At 35.1% G+C, this 21,215-nt stretch overlaps 1 protein-coding gene across 12 annotated transcripts in view; it reads right to left on the bottom strand.

Annotated features, from left to right (window-relative positions):
* DMD (dystrophin) overlaps positions 1-21,215 on the bottom strand; it is a 1,043,904-nt gene that overhangs the window by 244,916 nt on the left and 777,773 nt on the right. For all 12 annotated transcript variants that reach the window (XM_063182212.1, XM_063182260.1, XM_063182196.1 and 9 more), the window contains one exon: positions 17,438-17,592. In XM_063182212.1, coding sequence (XP_063038282.1) covers positions 17,438-17,592 — 155 coding nt within the window. The remainder of the gene's footprint in view (positions 1-17,437; positions 17,593-21,215) is intronic.

The following is a 21,215-nucleotide window of genomic DNA, read 5'->3' as shown; positions in this document are numbered from 1 at the left end:
CTCATGCTGTTCCTTCATAATATGAAAGGCACATTTTTAACTACTGTACACCTGCATTTCTATAAATACATAGCAATGCTCCAAAAATAACAACATTCTGCAAATACACAGTGAGATTAAAAAAAAAACACAACAAAACACAAGCACAGATATGAAAAAGATATTTAAAGGGAGGGCAATTCGAAGGATTACTCAAAGTCAGAATTAGTGTTTTAGAGAAACTCTTGGACTTCATCAAATAAAATATAGCATTTTATTAATCCGGGCAAAGAATGAAGTTTTTATCATGAAGAATCTTCTGGCACTTCTATGATGCACAGAAATCTTATGGCACATAATTCTTTCAGTCTACAGAAATGTGTTTCTTTATAAGCATACCAATACCACAACTCCACCAGAAATTGTGTAGTACATTGCATTTTAAATTTTCATACAGCTAACATGCAATAAACATTCAGCTACACTGACTGTTCTGCAGCATATCAATGAACTTGACTCTACTTGGATTTCTCACTAAAAAAGTATGAAATAGAATGAAAAAAGAAAGTCTAAACATGAAGAACAAAACTGAGCATCAAATCTAGCATATGCTAAATTACACAGAATCATAGGGGTTAAAGAAATATATATTGAACAAGACAGTATTGCACAAAATCAAAATAACGATGCTTTCTCTTTAGTCTGTATTATCCAGGCATGTTTAATTTCATAGTGAGTGCAAACAGTAAGAAAAAAAATTTAATGGGATAATAATGATTTAATCTGTTATACTCTGATATAAAAATAATCAGAGAGTGCATAACCAAAGGCTTCTTATTCAAGGAAGAAATATTAAAGGTGGAATTCATCTTATTTTCATCTAGACACCCAGAGGACAGGCAAACTACACTCCCTCTATGAAACATGGATGCAGAATTTCTGGATTTCAGTTTCTCCTCCCTTGCCTATACACATCTGTTGTACCAGATCAAGGTCAGAGTAAACTATTTCTCCTGACTACAATAGTAAATCACCTATAACTTAGACTATTTTCATTTAACAAAAGCTTTAATTTTTTTATGTCTAAAAATAGGCAAGCTGGTCCCCAAACATCCCTGTAAATTTGATTTTTAGGAACTAGTGTCATCAGTGACAGTGGACTCACCAACTCTAGTTGTTGTATGAGCTTTGTTGCAGGGCAGAAGTTATGATGCTCTTTTAAGTGCATGTCAGCTGAAGGCTTTGAGTGGAGGGAATAATGGTGGCATGCCAGGGGAAGTGAGTCAAGCAATGTGTGAACATTTATAGTGCCAGGAAGGTGTTTTTAAGGGTTTAAAAAAATCCACAAAAAAGGAAAGTTACCAGCCTCTGTTTCAGGACATTGTTGTCATGCTGAGAACTTTTAAAGCTAATATTTTTTAAACATAGCAGTATACAAATGTTCATCAAAAAAAGAATGGTAAAATTCAGTTATCATCTTAGAATTTTCTGTGATTCTGTAATTGAAGTTACTGCAGGAGTGCTTCATTCAGCACTACCATATCCCATACAACACTATGAATGCAGTGTTTGTAGAGGCTCTGCAAGTGTGAATATCAGATTTTTCTTCAGCTGTTGTGTTTGCTATATAATTTGGAATGAATCATTCACATTTTATGAGTATCTGTGTATTTCAAATTGCAATGCTTATTCACAGTATGAGATGGATGGTAAGGGTCAGTGTGTGAATTATGCTTTGAGATGCTCAAGTAACAGGACATGCAGTAACTGCAGAGCACAAACTAACACATTGCTGTTCCCCAGGTATTTCTTTAAGAGCAATAAAAGTAAAGCAAGTCTGTATCATTCAGTGTTCAATAGATCACTAAATCACACTTCCATCTGCAGACTAGTAATCTAAAGTTATCTCTCTGAGATATAAAATAAAATATCCTGGACTACTGGCTGACAAAGCATCAGGAAATGGTTTAACTTCTATGGTTCATGTGGTTCTCTCTCTATAACTGTATTTTTTCTTTTCTAACAGTATAGTTTCATACAATAGAAAATAAAAGAAAATTTTAAAAGTTACCTGAATTTCCTATATTCAGGCAACTATCACAGAAAATTTGAACTACATGCATCATCCTGTTAGTGCTGGAAAAAGTTTGTGCCATTTTCACAAGGTCTATATCCCTTTTATGAATATGAAAAAGGAAGAATTGCAAATTTTTATTGGAATATTTCATTTTTACTACTAAATAAATTTCAGCCCTCATTGGTAACTCTTCTTCAGCTGCTCTAACTTGGACTGATAGAGAACCTATCAAAGAGGGAGAATAATTTAACCTCAGATAAAGGTGGAACACAAAGAGATGTCACAGATATGAAAATTAAATTCTAAAATAACTATTATTGATATAATTTTGAAATGCAAATTCAAAATAAATAATATTCATTAATTTTGGGATTGCTGATTAGAGAAACTTTCTTTCAGAACCTAGGTACTATCTTCTACAGTGCCAGTTAAAGTTACTGATACATGCTAGTAAGTGATGAATGTTCAGATTAACTCTGGACTGCCTGTTACAACATTCAAAACTACATTGAGACAGCATTTCAATTACTGCTTTCCTGTGCTTTTCTGGATGTCAATTAGCTTAACACCACAGTAAGGGACACAGGATTTTTGCAGTAACATTTTTGCATAAATGTGCCTTTTAGTACCGTCTGAACAGAGGTACTAAGTTTTTTCTGTTGTAGATCACTGGCAATGGATGTGGAGATAAATTTTTAGAGTGATCTTTATATATGCAAACTTATGTTCTACTATCACTATTTTGTCTGCCTTGGAAAATGTTCTTGACCAAGTTGATCCTACAGTACTGGAGATGGCTCCCCTCTGTGCAACTCGACTCTGAAATAATTTTGTTGCAAATATCTAGAAAGCCTCAAATTGAAACCAAACGTAGAGCTACAACATCATCATCCAAACCACTTGAGATCAGCATCCACATGTAGCTGACATATGTCCATAGGCTCTTATCCTCTCATTATTCTGAATGAGGAACCAGGAAAGTTTGGTGTGCTGGTACAGAATTTTGTACTCTAAAGACGGGCTTGGGGATTGGCTGGGTACCAGTCAGCAGGTGGTGAGCAATTGGATTGTGCATCACTTGGCTCTCTTAGGCTCTGTTACTCTCTCTCTCTCTCCTTATAGCTATAGTTAATATTAATATTAATATTAGTAGCATTTTCAGTGCCATTCCAACCCTCTCATCCCCTCCCAGTTAATAAATTGTTCTTATTTAGGTTTTCTAGAGGAGAAACCCAGGAGATTAAGATTTTCTTTCCAATTCCTCTCCCTGCTGTAGGGAAGTGAGCAAGTGGTTTATGGTACTGAGTTGCTGGCTGGGGTTAAACCTTGACAGTGCAGTGCTTCTCTCTGCCTTCCTTTTCTCAGTTTCTTAATTTCTCAACAACTTGATCTACTGCCTGAAGACTTGGCTTCTTCAGATAAGCTGAAGGGCATCTCTGCCTTGGCTCCACTATCCATATTTATAACAAGCGAATAGCCAGTGATATAATTTTAAATTCCAGATTTAATTGGGCATATAGAGAGATTAAGTGCAACAGCTGGTCCAAAATAGACACACAAAGGCAGCTCTCTGCTGATTCTCTTTATTTCTGCAGGAAGGAAGAACAAAAGCCCTCAATGTCCCCATGCTCTGATTGGAGCTCAGAATGTGTTCACAGGGACAAAGTCCTGCTTTTTGCCTAGCAATCACAGTTTCCTAAATGACGACACTTTCTTCAGATACAAAAATTAGAACATTCTAAAGCATCTCCTGATCATAGTGATAAGCCCACATTTTGTCTTTTCTTAAAAATCTGTTGAGACCAAGGGGAAAATGCTTCAATGAACTATTACTCACTCTATTAAGCAAGATGCAAGTCATTTTTTCCTGAACCGTTTTCGTATTATAAATCTCTTCAAAACAAGAAAATATGTTTCTGGTGTTTCTCTGCTTAGGAAAAGGAACGCAGCAAGAGAGAGGATATTATTTCTTTTTGTTACTATTCATTGGTTGGCTTGTTTCTAGCCTTATACCTCTCACAAACTTTCTTGAAAAAAACAGGACTTCTATGAAAATAACAAAAATCATCAACCCTTCCCACATCATTTTCCTCTGAACTTCCCTTGTTAAAGATACGAAATCAATTTGAAGACATATTTTTGAATTTACACTCTTTGTCCCATACATTTCTTTTTAAAGCACAACAGATATTGAATAGCAAAAAGAGAAAAAAAACCCCAAAAACCCAAAGAAACCCTATATTTATTCATAAAGTTTCAGATCATCCTTGGATATTACTCCCCCATCTATTCTACACCATTTTTTATGAGACTGAGAAGAGTTGCTAAAAACAAAGGAAATATGACCCCGTGGGGAACAAAATCACATTTATGGGCTTCTGTACAGGACCTTCAAACAACCCCTTTTTAATTAAGCGCCGGACAACATCAGCACAAAGGGATCTGTGTTATCCTGTAAGAAAACTTCTCATCAATCTTTTATTTAAAAGTTTCTGTCTCTTCTTATACTCTATTCACTTATGGGATCCTACATTCCCAAAATGCCCCTTAATGGGATAAAAAAGAGAGAGAGTTAGAGGGAATGTTTTCTTTCAGGCGTTTCTTGCCCACATCACTTTTGTCTCCTTTCCCCAGCTTGCTATAACATGGGTTAAGAATATATAAAAACATATTATAAGTGTATGCATCTTCTCTATGTTCATCACAACCAGAGATTATCACACTTACATGTTTAGCTACAGAACAATCCTCAATGAAACTAAGGAGATTCCTTTGTAATTACAATCAATTACAGGTTATCTTTTATGCTATTGAAAACAGTTTATGTTTACTTGTGATTTTTAATCTGCTAATAAATTTTCATGAAAGTCAATCGTTTTTCCAGACAGTTTACCAGGTTAAAGAGAAGGGAAGCTGAACAGCACTCAACAATCACAGAAATATGAGGTATTATTAAAAACTATTTATAGACACAGAATAATATTCTGATTAATTTACTCCAGAGGCTTTTCTAAATAACCCTCAATCAAATTTTAAGGAAGTATCTTAAACCACTAAATAGGTAACAAAAAAAAAAAGAAAAAAAGGAAAGAAAAAGAAAAAAAGGAAAGAAAAGGAAAAAGAAAAAGAAAAAGAAAAAGAAAAAGAAAAAGAAAAAGAAAAAGAAAAAGAAAAAGAAAAAGAAAAAGAAAAAGAAAAAGAAAAAGAAAAAGAAAAAGAAAAAGAAAAAGAATATACAAAACAAAATCCAACAGAGCAAACAACTCACAACCCCCATCCCCTCAGTTCTCTGAACCCACAAAACAGATTCCAGTCTAATCCTTGTATAATTCAAGTAATGCCCCAAAAAGACATGGGAAAATAATATTTAACAATTCTGTTACTCCTCTTGAAGAGAGAAGTCAGAAAAAGAAGAAATCCTAAAATCAAAACTTAAACCAAACAGACAAAGCTAGTCTCTTATTCAACCAAAAGAAGCAAAAAGATTGTTCTTTTGTTTGTCTTCTTCATACTTCATGGTCTATAATACGTAGAATTAAGTTTTTTCTTGCATTACAATACATATTCTTTCAAAATTCCAAGGCAGTTGACAATAAAATTTAATAAATAGTATATTAATTACTCAGATGTAATTTAGTAAGATAAAATCTTTGCTTTCTAAGACAGTGAAATGTTATTTAAAATGATTATGGAATTAATTATATTCTAAAGGCTCTTGTTTTCTAAGCCTTACTTACAGCAGAAACAACTACATTTAATACGACTGTGAAATGCACTGATGGCATTACATGAAATCAATTAGGGCTCACAAAGGATACTATTAAACTGTTAGTGTAGTTTTCATTTGGAGCACCGGCCTCTGAGGGCTGAACTCCATGGCCTAGCAAAAAAGTGATTTGCTACCATGCAAGAGAGAGAAGCCTCAATTCCCAGGCTGGAAAATTTGTCTGGCAGCACTTACAGTTCTTATTGCACCATGCATCATATTAAGTAACATTAAATAAACACTTAGATAAAAACACACATTATATTTTCCCCTCTAAAACATGGGCCTCAAACAGTACTCACATTACATAAAGATGCTGACAGATCAGACTGATTCTATATATTTTAAAACATGTATTCTGTCAACATATTTCAAGAAGCATAAAATACTAACCAGAAAAAAACAAAACAGCTCTGAAAAATTCAGATCAGAAGCAGCTGGTAAGAAAAACTGAAAACTCAGGCAAGCATGTGAGTAAGAAGGACAGAAGGCAGCCTGCCTATTGCCCCTTATATTTATACAGTCAAAAAAAAAAATATTAGTTGCAAGAAACACTCCATACCTTATACATTTATTTTTTACTCTTCAGGAGGTTTCAAACTCCAATAGAAAACTGAAATATAGAATAAGTTCTCCATTGAAAGGAGATAATCTGATTAAAATAGATCTGCTGTAGAAAAATGATAAAACATCAGGAACTACAAGCAGAGTTATATGAGAATATAGGGAAATACTAATAATTTATTATTATGCAGATTCAATAACATGGACAGATATTACAGCTCTAGATCTGTTCCTCAGGATCACACAAACATAAATAAATAATTAAGTAGTGAATTTCCAGAGCCCAGTTCAGCAAATTCAGATGGTATTAAACTCACTCTCAGTTCAACAGAACTTCAGCATGTGTTTGATACAAAAGCCTTACAGAGAAAATCCTAACTCCACTGAGGATGAATTGCTAACCTTCAGCTGACTTCAAAGGGAACAGGATGTTCTCTGATAGTTCTACCTCAATTCTTTTTTTGGATGAATTTCAAAGACAAAAATTCTTAGTAGGAGAAATCATAACCCTTCAAATAACAATTCTGGACCATTTAACAGAGTGGAGAGAGACATAAATACACCAAAACTCTAAGTCTGGGAGTTAGGAAGTCTGACTATTCTGCTATGAGGAGACAAGACAAAATGGATATATATATATATACCTGAACTTTGTGTGCTCACAGGCAATTCTGGCAGAGTCATCCAAATCTTTCTCTTAAATATTGCATGATTTGCAAAGTTCTCTTCTTTTCAATGATTTTTAAAATAGTTATCAGGTGTTTATTTTAAGAAGATGCTTGATTTGGCTTGAGATCTATAATTTTGTACTCACCGCCATGCAAGTATCCTCTGTATATTACAGATAATTTATCCAATATCTGAGGAGATGCATTTCTTTTCCCTAACATACACCTACCTGTTCTCAAACAATTTTCCAAATTTTAGTCATGGAAAGGAACAAATAACTGATGCATTCATCAGTTTAACTGGTGATTCAGCTTTATTTCAGCTTATGCACAGAAATCCATAAAGTGCATCATAACCTCTTTACAAGCAGCTATTTGGGAAGCAAGTCAAGGATGCAAAATTTTGTTACAGAAACCTCTTGAATAAAACAAAACTGAGATTAGGAGTATATAATGTGGTCGATGTAAATAATGTTCAACCCTGAGCATTAGGAGCGTTTTCCAAGGGAGTAGTAAAAGGTGGTATTTAGTGCAGTAATGAACCACTGGGAAAATGGTATGAAGTTCAAACTAGCAAATTTATTCAGATTAGTCAAACCCAGATGAATTTGAATAATTCCAAATGGGAAAAATCATCAGCATTATGTTAGCAGAAAGATTCAACAGATGTGTTCAAAACAACAGACACTACAAGGAATATTTAAATGCAGTATAATCTGACAGCCTCTGAACTAGCTCTTGCCTTGAAGAAATTCAGTATTCTAAATCAAGACCAACAGCTTAATGAAGGTTCCAATACATATTAGCATCTGAAAGATAGTAAAAATTAAAGGAACAACTATTTATGTCCACCTTAGCTTACCCTCGTGAGCTTGGGCTGGGTACCTTGTCCCACCCAGCAGAAAGGAGAGAAATTGCAGACATAAAAGCTGTGACATAATGGAAAAACAAATTTTGCTAAGGCAAAACTTAATAAATACATTCCATACTTCTACTTTTATTTTCCCCATCATGAAAAGAAAATACAGGGACAAATGGCCACAGCTCTAAGGGGTCAGCACAGTGTAAAAAGGAAGGAGGTCAGCAAAGGCAGATCTGAACTATGATTTCTTAGTGCCATCTTATTTCCCAAGGGTATTCTGCTGGTGTTTCCACAGGAAAAAAAAAGAGAAGACAAGCACTGGGAGAGAAGATGGGAGCTGCCTCCCATCCCTTGGAGTGAATCCTCACTGTGAAACTCACAGGTAAACTACCTCAAAAATAAATCTAACTTCTTGGAATCAGTAAAGGTATATGGTTGATCAACTGACACTGCTAGTAATACTTTAACATAGCTGAAGCATTAACCTCAGACATGCTCCAAGCACCAAGAACTCATGGAAATTTTGAAACTGTTTACCTTTACTAGTAAGAAACTGCATCATGTTTTTCAGATTTTAAGGCAAAAAGTAACTCAACCTAACATATACAAGCCAGGTTGTGAGGCACAGAAAATGCATCCAAGATAGATTTAAAAATCCCAACACTAAATTAGACTCTAAATTGATGTGAATTAAAAAAAGCCCCAAAAAATCATATATGAGAAAGGGGAAAAAATAAAAGAAAATAAGGACAAAAGCAACATATAACACTACCAAGATAAAATGCAGAAAGAGGGAAATGGGCATTGCAAGCTTGGCCCTTTAGGCCCTTCACAAAACTTTGCTTTTACCATACACTGTGTCAATTAAACCAATGGAATCTCAGAAATACATGGCACATTTTAAAGAGATAAAAATGATACCATGAAGTGGACCCATATAATGCATTGCCACAAGGCACTTGTGCTTAAGCAGATATATCTCAGATATGTAACTGATTATGTATCTTGCACAAAGGAAAAGCCTGCAGAAATGCCAGCTAGAGTGATAGTTCCAAGAGCTGTTATTTCTTATCATATGCAGAAGATAATATTTTTTTATAGTTTGCAGAAGATGTAATGCTTAGTAGCTGGGAAGTGCTCCACATTCCTTAAATTTGTCAGAGAATATAAATTTGGGGTATTGGTCAAAATGTAATTGATATTTGATGACAAACATCATGAACATGCAACATAATCTTCCTTTTCACAAATTCGTTGCTTACTTACTGTTTTCCATTTTATGCACCTGTATCAGATTCACCATTAATCCTCTATCCTCAAGATTTACCAGCGGAATCTCACCTCTCCTCAGTGATTTCTCCCCATGCCTATTTTGGGACGTGCAAGAAAACCACATTGCTAATTCTACTGCTTTCCAACCTGCCCTCTGTGCTGCCACTTCCCCAGATCTGTGACTTGGTCAGCAGGAGCCACGACCATCAGCCTCTTGTGCCCCTGATCCTTATCAGAAATAATGGAGACTCATTATTTATTGATTTCTTTGTGACTTTATATAAAAACTTGTGATTGAAATTTCAGTCATAGTTGAACAACAGCCACACAAAAAAGGCAAGCACTGCTGTTGTCAGCTTGACACGTTTGGTGGTAACCTCCAAAGAGAGACTAAGCATTTAATAGGAGGCTGAATTATTCTCGGTTTCAAGCATGACTGACAAGCCAGTGAGGGGAAATCTTAAACTGCCTGCACAGCAGCTGAAGAAATATGAAAATACAGGGAAAACACCAGGGGAGAAAAAAGCTATCACAATAATAACAATGCAAACAAAACATGACAACTAAGGTCAAATTCCTTTCCCTGGCACTCTGCTAGTCCATCAGCTTTATTAATTTCTATTCAGTTTGTTTTAAAGGACGTGAAGCCTGATAAGAAGCCTATTGAGGGGACTGAAAAGACATTCATTTGTTCTATGAGCTTTGGATGCCAGCAATAATCAGTTTGCTGTACTTTGTTAATTTATCTACAGACTAATAGGAAATAGATTTAAGGTTAGACTTTCAGGGCACACAGCATTAGCTTCTGTTCTTGTTCAAACAGAAACAAAAATTTTCTAGTTAATTCAGAAAATCTCACCTTTCAGAGAAAGAACAACACATTCATCTTAATTTTCTAATGGGATGTGAACAAAAATTGACATTTCTTTCACAAACCAAACTTATTTAGTACCTTGTTTCTCCTTCATCTCCTGCATATGCAAAAGAGGAAGATTTCTGAAATAGAGCAGTTCTTTGATATGCTCACATTAAGCTTCACTTATTATTCAAGTCTGACCAAAAAACTTCTCTCCTTTAGAATTCTGTTCCATTAACTATTTAATGATTTTGTCCAGTTGAATTTCCCCTGAACAGCAGAACCATCCTCATTTTCAACAGAAAGGAGGTTAACACACAGTAATTATGAACACACACATTTAACACACAGTAATTATGAACAAAGAAACAGAGTTTCGTTTTAATCAAGATCAAAATAAAAGCCAAGAATGAGGGGGGAAAAAAAGTGAAAGAGCAAGTGTCTGAGCAGTAAGGAATGGTCTTCTAAATGCATTTCCTGCTTAGTTTCTGTTGGTAACTTGCTCACTCTATTGGAAACTGATGGCCTCACTGCAAGATACCAGCCCTATTCCCCTTTTTAGTTGTGTACAATTAAATCATTGACAGTAGATTACAGTTGGAGCATGGTGCTAGTAACACCCAAATTCTGGGTTCCATCCCTGTGATGGTCTTTGTGGGTACCATACCTCAGAATATTCTGTGATTCTGTGATTTAAAACCCAAAGCCACCAAGCTGTCAAGGAGTTGCATTCATGGTGTTCAGAAATCTGAGCAAATCTTTTATGGAACAGACAAAAATCAGCCATTTAATTAAAAAACAGCAACACTTTTTGCTGTGAGGTCATTTTTGTTTGTCTGTGGGAGGACTTAGCAGAGATACAGATGATCTATTGCCTTTCTGGAAGAGATAAAGGTACTGGACACTATATATACCCAAGTGGTGGGAAAATTTAGTTTCATTAGACTCACATTAAAACTTTTAAGAAACTCAACCCTGAAGTCACAAGGATCCATAGGTCCTTTTGTCAAATTCTGTATTTCTGATGCTACTCTCTCCTGACATAACTCAAGAACTGTTTCCTTTTTATAATCATAAAAGACTTTCTCAAAAATCACAGGAATATGCTCACAAAGGTGGAAATGATGAATCACACAATATTCTGGGTAACATTGCCTTTTCAGTGCATCCTACCAGCATTTTTAAAGCATATCCAAGATTATACTCTCAAAATTTAAACCAAAAACATTCACTACCACCAATTGAGTTCTCATCTTGGATCTGATGTCAGCACTGCATAAAAAGTGCTGCCAGCTGAGTGGAGAACTAAGATAAAAGTGGAATATAGGCAGCTAAGATGACTTTCTAGATCTCCTGATTATATGAGCTTCATCTGGCAGCTTCATTTGCTTCTTTTTACAATTTATTTTTCTTATATGGGATGAAATATCATCATTCTGAAGGGTGTCAGGAAGAAAAAATAGCAAAGCATTGTTAACTGATGTCACTGCTGGTAAGACTGATCTTATATTTTGTACCTAAATATTTGCTTGAGATTGTAGGCAGTTAGCAGAATCTAACTTTCAAATACATTACCTCTCTTTTACTTATTATCGTAAAATAATCCCTCTGACCAAATGGTTTTTTAGGTGTGCTTTTAAAAATGGATATATTAAGAAATTATATAAGTAAAACATAAACAAAAAAACCCATAACAAATTAAAATCAAAGCATTTAAACCTTGCCATTCCCACCCTTCTTATAGTCCTTGTCTGAGGGTTTAAAATAAAGGTAACAGGTTGGAACAAAGAAAACAAAAAATACTTAAATCTCTTGTCAGAAAACAACTCCTAGGCAACTTTAAAGACATCCATATTCTAAACACAAAAGGCTTAACATTTTTGCATCACCAGCAGCAAATACAGAATTTTCTTTAGAGTTTGCTGGAGAGTAACTTTTGAGAAATGTGAAGTGCTTTACTGACAAATTAGTTTCATGAAAATGAAAGGCTTCTTACGCCCACTTCTCTAATAAAAAAGACAGGAAATCCCATATATAATTCAGACTTTTCAGAATAGTGCCAGATTAAAGGTTTTTTTTGAAATCTTTGTCTGTGTTATTCAAAATAGTCAACAGAGATACATTAGTTCTTTAGAATAAACATGTTAATGTATAAAATTATTTGGTCCTTGACATAATCTCAACTGTGATATCTCAGATTGCAGAGATTCACTTTTGCTTAGTGTGACCACATTTACTGATGAAATAAAAGTACTTATGTGCTTAAAGATTTCATACCCAGAGAAGTTCTCAAAGGCACCATCTGACAAACATTTAGACTGAGAACTTCCTTAAATGGTGCAGGCAGCAAAGATAAATGTATTATCAACATCTCTCACAAAACAAAAAGAATTGCCTCACAATTACAATATTTTCCAACAGACTTTGCAACTTTAAATTGGAATCCATTGCTAAACTGGTGTAAATAACAAGCTTCAGCATGACATGTTTGTTGTAAAGAAGCAGTCTCTCCTCATGTCTACTTTCTTTGAGCCTGGCAAAATTATACTGAAAACTAATCAATAAATCACCACAGCAGGATGATGAAAGTTATTGTAGTATTTTTTTTGGGAAAAAATAAATTTACATCAGAAAATGACATTTTTCATCTTCATCTAAAGTCACATTTGCAAGGATTTCTTGCTCACACCCCCATGAACGCAGCTGTATATCCAGGACAGCAACTGCAGGCACAGATGTGTAAACAGCCTTCTCAAGTAAACAAGATTCCCATGGCCACAGAAGGTGCCTGCACAGAGAATTTTTGGAGCTGCTCACACTCATGGTTCTATACAGATTTTAGGAATGAAAACCAAGCTTCAAAACAGCAGGAGAATGGGAAGGGAAAGGATGAATTTGCTTGCAGACTGAATTTTTTGCTGCTCGACTTGAGCAGTCCAAGCCTAAATGAGCAGATAAGCTTTCCAGAGATGGCTCCTAGATACAGTCTACATACTGGAACCAAGAATGAATCTGCAGTATAACTCAACAAAATTCACACTTCTGGCTGCTGCTGCTGCTGTGTTAATGCTGTTTTTCCTCACTCAGAATGCAATACAGCTGTAAAGCAAATGTGATTACTTCCACAAGTAGCATAAAGTAGTGCTAGGGCAGGCCCAGTATATTAAGAAAACCTGCCTCCAGCAGAATGATTGAGCTTTTTCTGTGCAGGTAACAAAATTATACTTACAAAATTCATGTACAGATAAAGGTTACATTCTATTTGTGTCTTTTAACAAGCAGCAGCTGATTAGGAATAGTTTGCTGCTGAAAGACCAAATCTAGATTATGACCTTTTTCACACTTAGAATGACTGTTTTATTATGGATTTAAATATGAAGGAGATACACATGATACTTTTGTACTGATTATGTCCTTTGTTTGGCCATTTGCATTTTATGCTGTCCAGCTGACATGCAAGATCAAGGTGTTTATACAACTGCCTAAATTAGAGAATTAACATGAAACATGGGAGCTGGTACCTCAGGCCTGTCAAACAGGCTTAGAAACACATTTCCTTACCTCTTCTTACACTGATTTTTCACTGTTCATACCTTGTAGTGGGGAAAAACAAGTTACTTTTTATGTGTAGATTGTGGTGTGTCCTCTATATTGTCTCACGAGCCAAAAAAGCATCTTGAGCTGTGAAAGCTCCCAACATTTGCTGTGTGGCCTGAGCTCCATTGAGCTTGGCCACAGGAACTGGTGGGTGATGTGAATATTTGAAGATGTTTATAACACAGTTGTGGTTTGGAATCCTAAACAATTCTCAGAGTATGTTATGCAATTATTTTCATAATAGACCCTCCATTTAAGAAAGGTCTAGGTCCAATTTTAGCTTGATATTTAGCACATTCAGTGGATTCACAGGAAAGGAAAATACAGGCAGCTGTTGATATTTTTGTATGGTAATTCACATAAAATGTGTGTGCCCACAAAAGGAGGAAGCAACATAACACCATAACAAATATTTTTTTTATATAGCAAATTTCTAATGGTTGCTTCTGTCATTGCCCTTTTCCCCCTCTTGAGATGATTTCAGTTCATCTGTTGGATTTATTTTTGTTAATGCAAGCAATAAAGATACTTTCTCTTTAATGGCTTCAGCTTAAATAATATGGCTTTTTCTTGGAAAGCCTGTGCTTCTAAAGAAGAAGAGACCTGTCTACAAGTCAGTCTGGCTTTTGCCCAAGTGATCAGTTCATGTGCTTTTTAGTGTATTTTGCAGTATCACCAACAAAAGTAAAAATTAAAAAGTGACAAGCAAAAAAAAAGTGGAACAACCATCAAGCATTCACCAGCTTGTCTCCTATAGGGCTTAGAGAGGTACTGGTTATAGCTCAATGTTATAAAACACAACAGTAAGGCAAAGGGTAAACACACAGCAATCAGCTGCAAAGCTACTTAAGCAAAACAAAACACAGGCTAACAGATGTTGCCTTAATGACTGAAGTACTTGCTTTGGCAACTATTACCAAAAGGCAAAGTGGAATTTTACCACTGCTTGCCTGCCTGTTGTCTTAGTAAACTGGTTCATGGAAAAGCAGGTTTTACATTTTTTTACACTGACACACACTTCTGATATAATGACAGGATTAAGGAAAACCAGCTCAAAACAATGTAAGCAACTTTTTCTTTAAATGTTTAAAAGAAAATATTCACAAAAAATTTAGGCCATTTAACTTAGCAATATAGAGAGTGAAAGCAAAATTTTCAGCTGAATATTTCCTCTTGAAACTTAAGATGTGCATAAAAAGTGATAAAACTACTTGTAAAATACTGCAGAAATGCTCAAGAATATAATTTGGAATCTATTTCTACTGTCACTGTGAGGTGACCAAGTTATCAGAGTACTATTCAGTGTCTAGATGAAAATAACACACAGATATATCTGAAATAATTGCATACATATCTGAGTGGAAACTAGCCTTTCTTGAAGACTATGACAAAATAGTTAATGTATTCTTTCTACTGAGTAAATATTCTCTTACAGTTCAAAAGATCCCCAAAACCATAACACCATTCACTTTTTTTATTTCTCCACGCCGTAACCTGAAAGCTGAAGAGTTGAAGCATAGAAGGAGGGCAAAAAATCAAAGGTGAAACCTCCCAGAAAAACCAGAACAAATTGGTATTTAAGTCATCCAAAGGCCCATGAGCTTCATTATCTGCTTCCACAAGACTCTTTAACAGAGGAATCACAGAATCATTTAGGTTGGAAAAGACCTCTGAGATCATCAAGTCAAACCCTTAACCCGATGCTTCCAAACCCACCTCTAAGCCATGTCCCTAAGTCTCACATCTACATACCTTTAAATCCCTCCAGAAATCTAGGACATTTTTTCAAGACCTCACTCAGGACCTGCTGCATGAGCAAAATGTCTGAGTAGTCCTTCAAAGAAACCTACAAAATCTACATGCACAGAAAAGAAACCTACAAAATCTACATGCACAGAAAATCTTCCAAGTCTCACGGCGACTCAAAGATTTAGTATGTCCATATTTATCCATGTCTCACAAAAGACCAACAAAAATGTGATCCAGCCCTTAGAGAAGTTTATCAACTACTGTTTACAGCAATGCTTCTTTTTCAAGCTCCCAAATCATAAGTATTACAAAAGTTATATACAAAACACTAAATTAAAAAAATATTAGAAATGTAACAACTGACACAATCAAAAACTAGGATACTCATTTCATAGCTCATATTTATTCCTATACTTTTCTACATCTTAAAGGGAAATGTCAACTCAGTCACCTAAGCAAGTCTCTTCTTAGACACAAAATATTCACTCTAGCAGTTCATCTAACACGTCTGTGAATTTTATAGAAGCTTGCAAGGAACGTGTATTGAAGAATTTGTACTCTCTCTCAGGCTGGTACTTGGCAGAGTCCATGCAAGGATGGTAATTCTCACCTTTGGGCAACATTAGAAACACCTGGGCCTGTGCCTGAGGCATTAACAGGTTTGGAAATGCCCCCTTAGCTACAATTAATACAGAGCAGCCACAGCAGCTACAAACATATCCTGGACTTCTCGCCAAGAGAGGGTTGTGGTTCTAAATACTGACAAAAGCACTTTGGTTCTCACATTAAATCCTTTTGAGCTGCTGATTTTTTCCACTCCTGGGGGTTGGTTTTAAGCATTAGACTCCCAGCCTTTCTCATCCAGCAATGGACTCTGAACTCCCCAAACTTCTTCTCAGGCCACAGTGAGCAAAACATCATTTTGTAAAAAATACAGCTACTTCTAATAAAGTTAAAATGGCTATTACTGTAACAGGAGAAATGCAAGCAGGTAAAACCAGAATGTTTATACTAAAATCTCAGATAAGTTAAAATAAAAAGCTTTCAAATTTTTGTGTGCCTTTCTTTTAGTGGACAACAAGATTAGCCCTTCTCTCATTTAAACAGTCTTAAATCCATTTTGAGTTTGCTTCAGAAAAATGCTGCTAAAGAGCCTCATTTATACAAATGACAAACTAAACAAAAAGTGACATTAAACTTCTGCAGTCATCAGCGATTTAGGTAAACACCATTATGCAAGAAGATCTACTGAATTCCCTGCATATTTAGCTAAACTGACTTCTCTGGCCTTGTTCATAGACTTTAATTAAAAACATGTTAAGATCTAATTCATTTATGGTTTCTGCTATAAACTATAAAGCTTAATCCAAGATACTGATTAAAGCAACTTTCATATAATTTTTACATATCTAATATTATGTGCAATGATTTAAAACTCTTTCACTAATATAAAGAAACCAATTTTTATTGCAATATGTTATAATCTTGTAGATTGCATATTGAATAATTCACAATTTGTTGGCAAGTTGCAAAAAAAAAAAATACTTTTAGTAAGGAATTGGCATCCAAACCAAACACTGAAAGGCTGTGAAATGTAATCAAGAATGTGGTCAAGGATTTAATAAAAATTTTCTTGACTAGAGATTTGCTTCAAAGATACATGATAACATTTCTACTTTGAACCTGCTTCAATAGGCTATGTCTGTCATTTTCTGATTTGGTTTATGAGTCAGAATCACTATCGTGGTTGTGATGTGGCGCTAGTACAGATATATGAAACAATGTTAAATACTTGAAATACAATCTATCAGCTTAAGTTAGTTGGCAACTGTTTATAGCAGAGGAAAATTGGCAGGAAGCTAAATTTTATTTGCTATAATTAAATGCTATTCTTAGGACACATTTCCACAAAATTCTACAGAACAGTCGTGACCACTACAGCCACGTCATTTGCAAAAGTTGCATCTTCTGTAATCTCCAACCACAGCTGGACAACGAATGTCAATGGAGAGTAACAACAAATCAAACAGCAGAATTTATATCCTACCTTTTATTAATGGCAGCCCAGGATGCATTAACACTGTCTGTCATCAGCTGAACCTTTCTGGTGTCATCTTCTGAATAATCACGGAGCAGCTTCAGAGCCAGGTCGTTTGCCACATCTACATTTATTTGCCACTGCCGTAGTTCTTTTGAAAATTGCTGAAGTAAAAAGAGAAAGAGAGAAATGAGGAAAGAATAATCCTCAGAGCAACATAAAATGATCACATACATTGTATGGTTATTAAAAAAGGAGCTGAATAACTTGTACTGTCTGTATATAAAGAAGGAAAAAACCCAAACACTTCCACAGATTTACTGGCAATAAAAATCAGTTTTTCTATATGTTTTAAATTCTTTTAGCCAGAAGATCACAGGACTAATTCTAAACTCTGAGAGGACCAAACAACCAACTTCTAAATGCTGGAAAAGACATGACAGCTCAAATTGATAACCACTGATTATAATGTTGACTATTCTTTTCTGAGATACAAATAGATGGATGCATTATTATGCATTATGGAAACTATGATTATTTGTGACATCGAGTACTGAGATAGAGAATATAGTGAAATCATATATTCTGAGTAATTTTCTTTTTTATACTGTGAAATAATATTAATTTGGACAATTAATACCTGTGCTTTCAGGTTATTTTTTTTTAAATTTAGTTCATTTTAGCAAATTGTTTATGTAATTAGTGCCATCTACTGGAACAGCACTAAATCTGCAATACAGCAAAATACTACTGGTAAACCTATCCATCTCTTTATAACGTTAATTTATGGTTAATATTAAAAAGCTTTTTAAATTTTGGTCATCTTTTGTTTCCCCCTTCCCTCTCCACTTTCTCTTCTCCTTTCTCCTCTCCACCTGGGCCAGCTGCCTCACTGCAGAAGTAAGCCAGGAATTCCAGAGCAGTCACTCAGCCAGCAGCCAGCTCCCATGCATCTTTCCTGTTAGTCTTTCTCTCAGAGCAAATTTCCATATAAATGCACTGAAGCTGCATATTTAGTCCATAATGTGTAACAACAAAATGAAAGAGCAAAGTTAATTGATTGCCTACTTGTACTTTTGTACTAAACAGACTCCAACTAGCCAATAAAATGGACAATACAAGTTGAAAAACAGTTTGTATTTGTAAAGAGAAAGTTGCATATAAACATTTTAAGCTATTGACAACAAACAGTAAGACTCAACTGTCTTTATTGTTTTGCTTTAATATACAAATTGGGCAATGCCTGTGAAGGAAAAAATAGCTTTTTTCCCTTCATTCTCCCAAAGCAGTATTCCTTTTGAAATCTTGTTTTGACTCAGATAAGGAATTCTTCACATAGAGCTGAACTTACATGCAATCCCTAGTGAAAGAGTCTAAATACTAAATTAAAATAAATAAATGTTAAATAATTCATGCATTTGGGTTTTAATCTCAGAAGGTCTGTAAACTGATTTTGATCAAGACTCAGACTAAAATGTACTTGCTCTTTGAATAGAGTCCAAAAGGAGTTTGGGGGAGGTTTGATTTTTTCCCCCCAAACTCTTATCTGTTAAAATGCTACTTCATCACCTCTAGGTTGTGTCCATAATTTAAAGCTGAAAACAGGTACTTCTCCCATTTCCTGTGCTATTCCTTCATGAGAGGGCAGATCACTCTGTTCCTGAGCGCCAGACAGCACCAGGAACTGACAGCACCTTGTTTATCTGGCTTGAACAAGGGATTCTCTTTCTACCAATCAAACATTAGGAGGAGCCACCAAACCCTAATCCTGAAAACCACCTGAACGTGTTATGGTTAAGCTCACCTAAAATGAAGCTGTCTAGACAATTAAAAAAAAATTCTCTATGCTAAATAAGGAGATCTGGACAGGAGAGATTATAATTTCGTGGAAAACATTACTATTTCTTTGAGGAAGATACAGGCAGGTGGTTGTTTTGGAAACAGTCTGCCAGTTGAGCTCCTTTCCTGCCAGAATGATATACAATAAGTATATAAATTTTAATATTTACATAAATATAATATTGATACAATATACAAAACACAAAATACTAAATAGTAAATACAGTAATTATAATTTCAGTTTGGTAGATCTTATATAGCAAGTATCTATTCTACCTTAGGTCTATCTATCTTTATTTTACCCTACCTTTCTCTTTGTTTAAAATTACACAGGCAGGCAGGTAATTTTTACTCAGCTAAAGAATCACAGCAGACTGACTGTTCACTGCTTTATATAGAAAAGTTACCATAACATTTTGTCTGCATTGTAAATTAATGGTCTGTAAACTTTACTTTGCAAATAACATATTTTTGCCCAGATCCATGTGAATAAAATTGACCCTCTAAAAGATTTGAAACGCTGTTTTATAATAAAATAAATGGGAAGATCCATTACAAGGTTATTTCCAAAAGTGTTCTCACCATTAACTTCAACATTAATCCATTAACTTCCTGACACTACAACATTAGGTCGTCACTCAGGAAAGAAATTATGAATATAAAGAGCTTTTGGTGATGGAAACCATTTGTATTTTCTGTTTTACTGGAAATTGATATGAATTTCAACAGCTTTGAGGAGTGCATGCTTCAACTTTGCTGTGTGTGCAGACACTGAGAGCAAAGTGCTGGGGCACAAGTTTCACCTGTCTATTTCAACAGGGGCCCATTCAGTGCCCTCCTGCAAGACTACAATGTGTACTTCAGAATTACAATATTTTCCTTCCTCTTTTCCCTTTTTTTGTATTTAGGCCTCATTTACCTTTCGGCTTCTTAAGACCAGGTTTGTTTTTTTCTTCTTTAAAGGAAGTTGCTACATTACCGTAATTTCTTTCTGACATTCTTTTCAAAGCATTCTCTTTGTTTTGCTTGTGTTATCACTGGAATTTACTGAGTTTATTAAAAGGCTTAAAGAATTAAGGCTGTGCATTTATCATGTTACTTAGGTATAAATTTAGTTATAATTTTTAATTAGAAGACACTAGTTGATGTTATTAGGAATAAAGCCTGTGCAATTAAGAACTCTTGATTAAAAACTAGTAATGAAGTCAGAGCTGCACTTTATTTTATCCCAGGATTGCCCAGTGGAACAAAATCAATGATGCACAGTAGTTCAAATATAGCAATATGAATGTACAACATCATCCAGTTCTGTGTATATATCACAAATATGGAAAATCAGGCTGTCTTTTTGTCCTTTTTCTATATATCTGTAGCATGTTTTATTTATATACTTAAAGAATTTATTTTTTTTAATCAAGGAATTCTAATTCAATACTTGCAACACAGTCAATAACATGAACTAAATTGTTAATTGTTTTACTGAAATCAAAGCAGTACACTGTCAGCCCTGGAATAATAAAAACCTGCAAAATGCTGATTTTTTTCTTCATCTTGGAACAGAGGGAATGGCAAAAGAGTCCCTAATAAGTCACTGCCATGCAAGAAACTGACAAAGGCAAGGAAAGGCAGCCTCAGCCTTATCCACAAATTCAGGACATGAAGTTCACACCCTGGGCTCTGCCAGTGCAAGGCTGCCTGGCCTTTTGACTCCCAACAGGGCAGGGGATGCAATCAGGCTGCCATTGAATTTCCTGTTTAGATGAAAAAATGAAGGTCAGTGAAGGAAAGGAATGAAATGTCTCCATTCTTCCTCCTCTGCCCTTTGCCTATCCCAGATGAAGTTGCACAGAGGAAGAGCAGATGCCTCATTAGCTCCTACCAAAGCAAGGAGCCACAGAGTGAGCAGGCAATCCAACAGTTTAGTTTGGTTTAGAGTTTGGTTTGGTTT

Source organism: Melospiza melodia, chromosome 2 (assembly GCF_035770615.1).
Source record: "Melospiza melodia melodia isolate bMelMel2 chromosome 2, bMelMel2.pri, whole genome shotgun sequence".
NCBI lineage: Eukaryota > Metazoa > Chordata > Aves > Passeriformes > Passerellidae > Melospiza > Melospiza melodia.
This window is presented reverse-complemented; position numbering and strand designations above follow the sequence as displayed.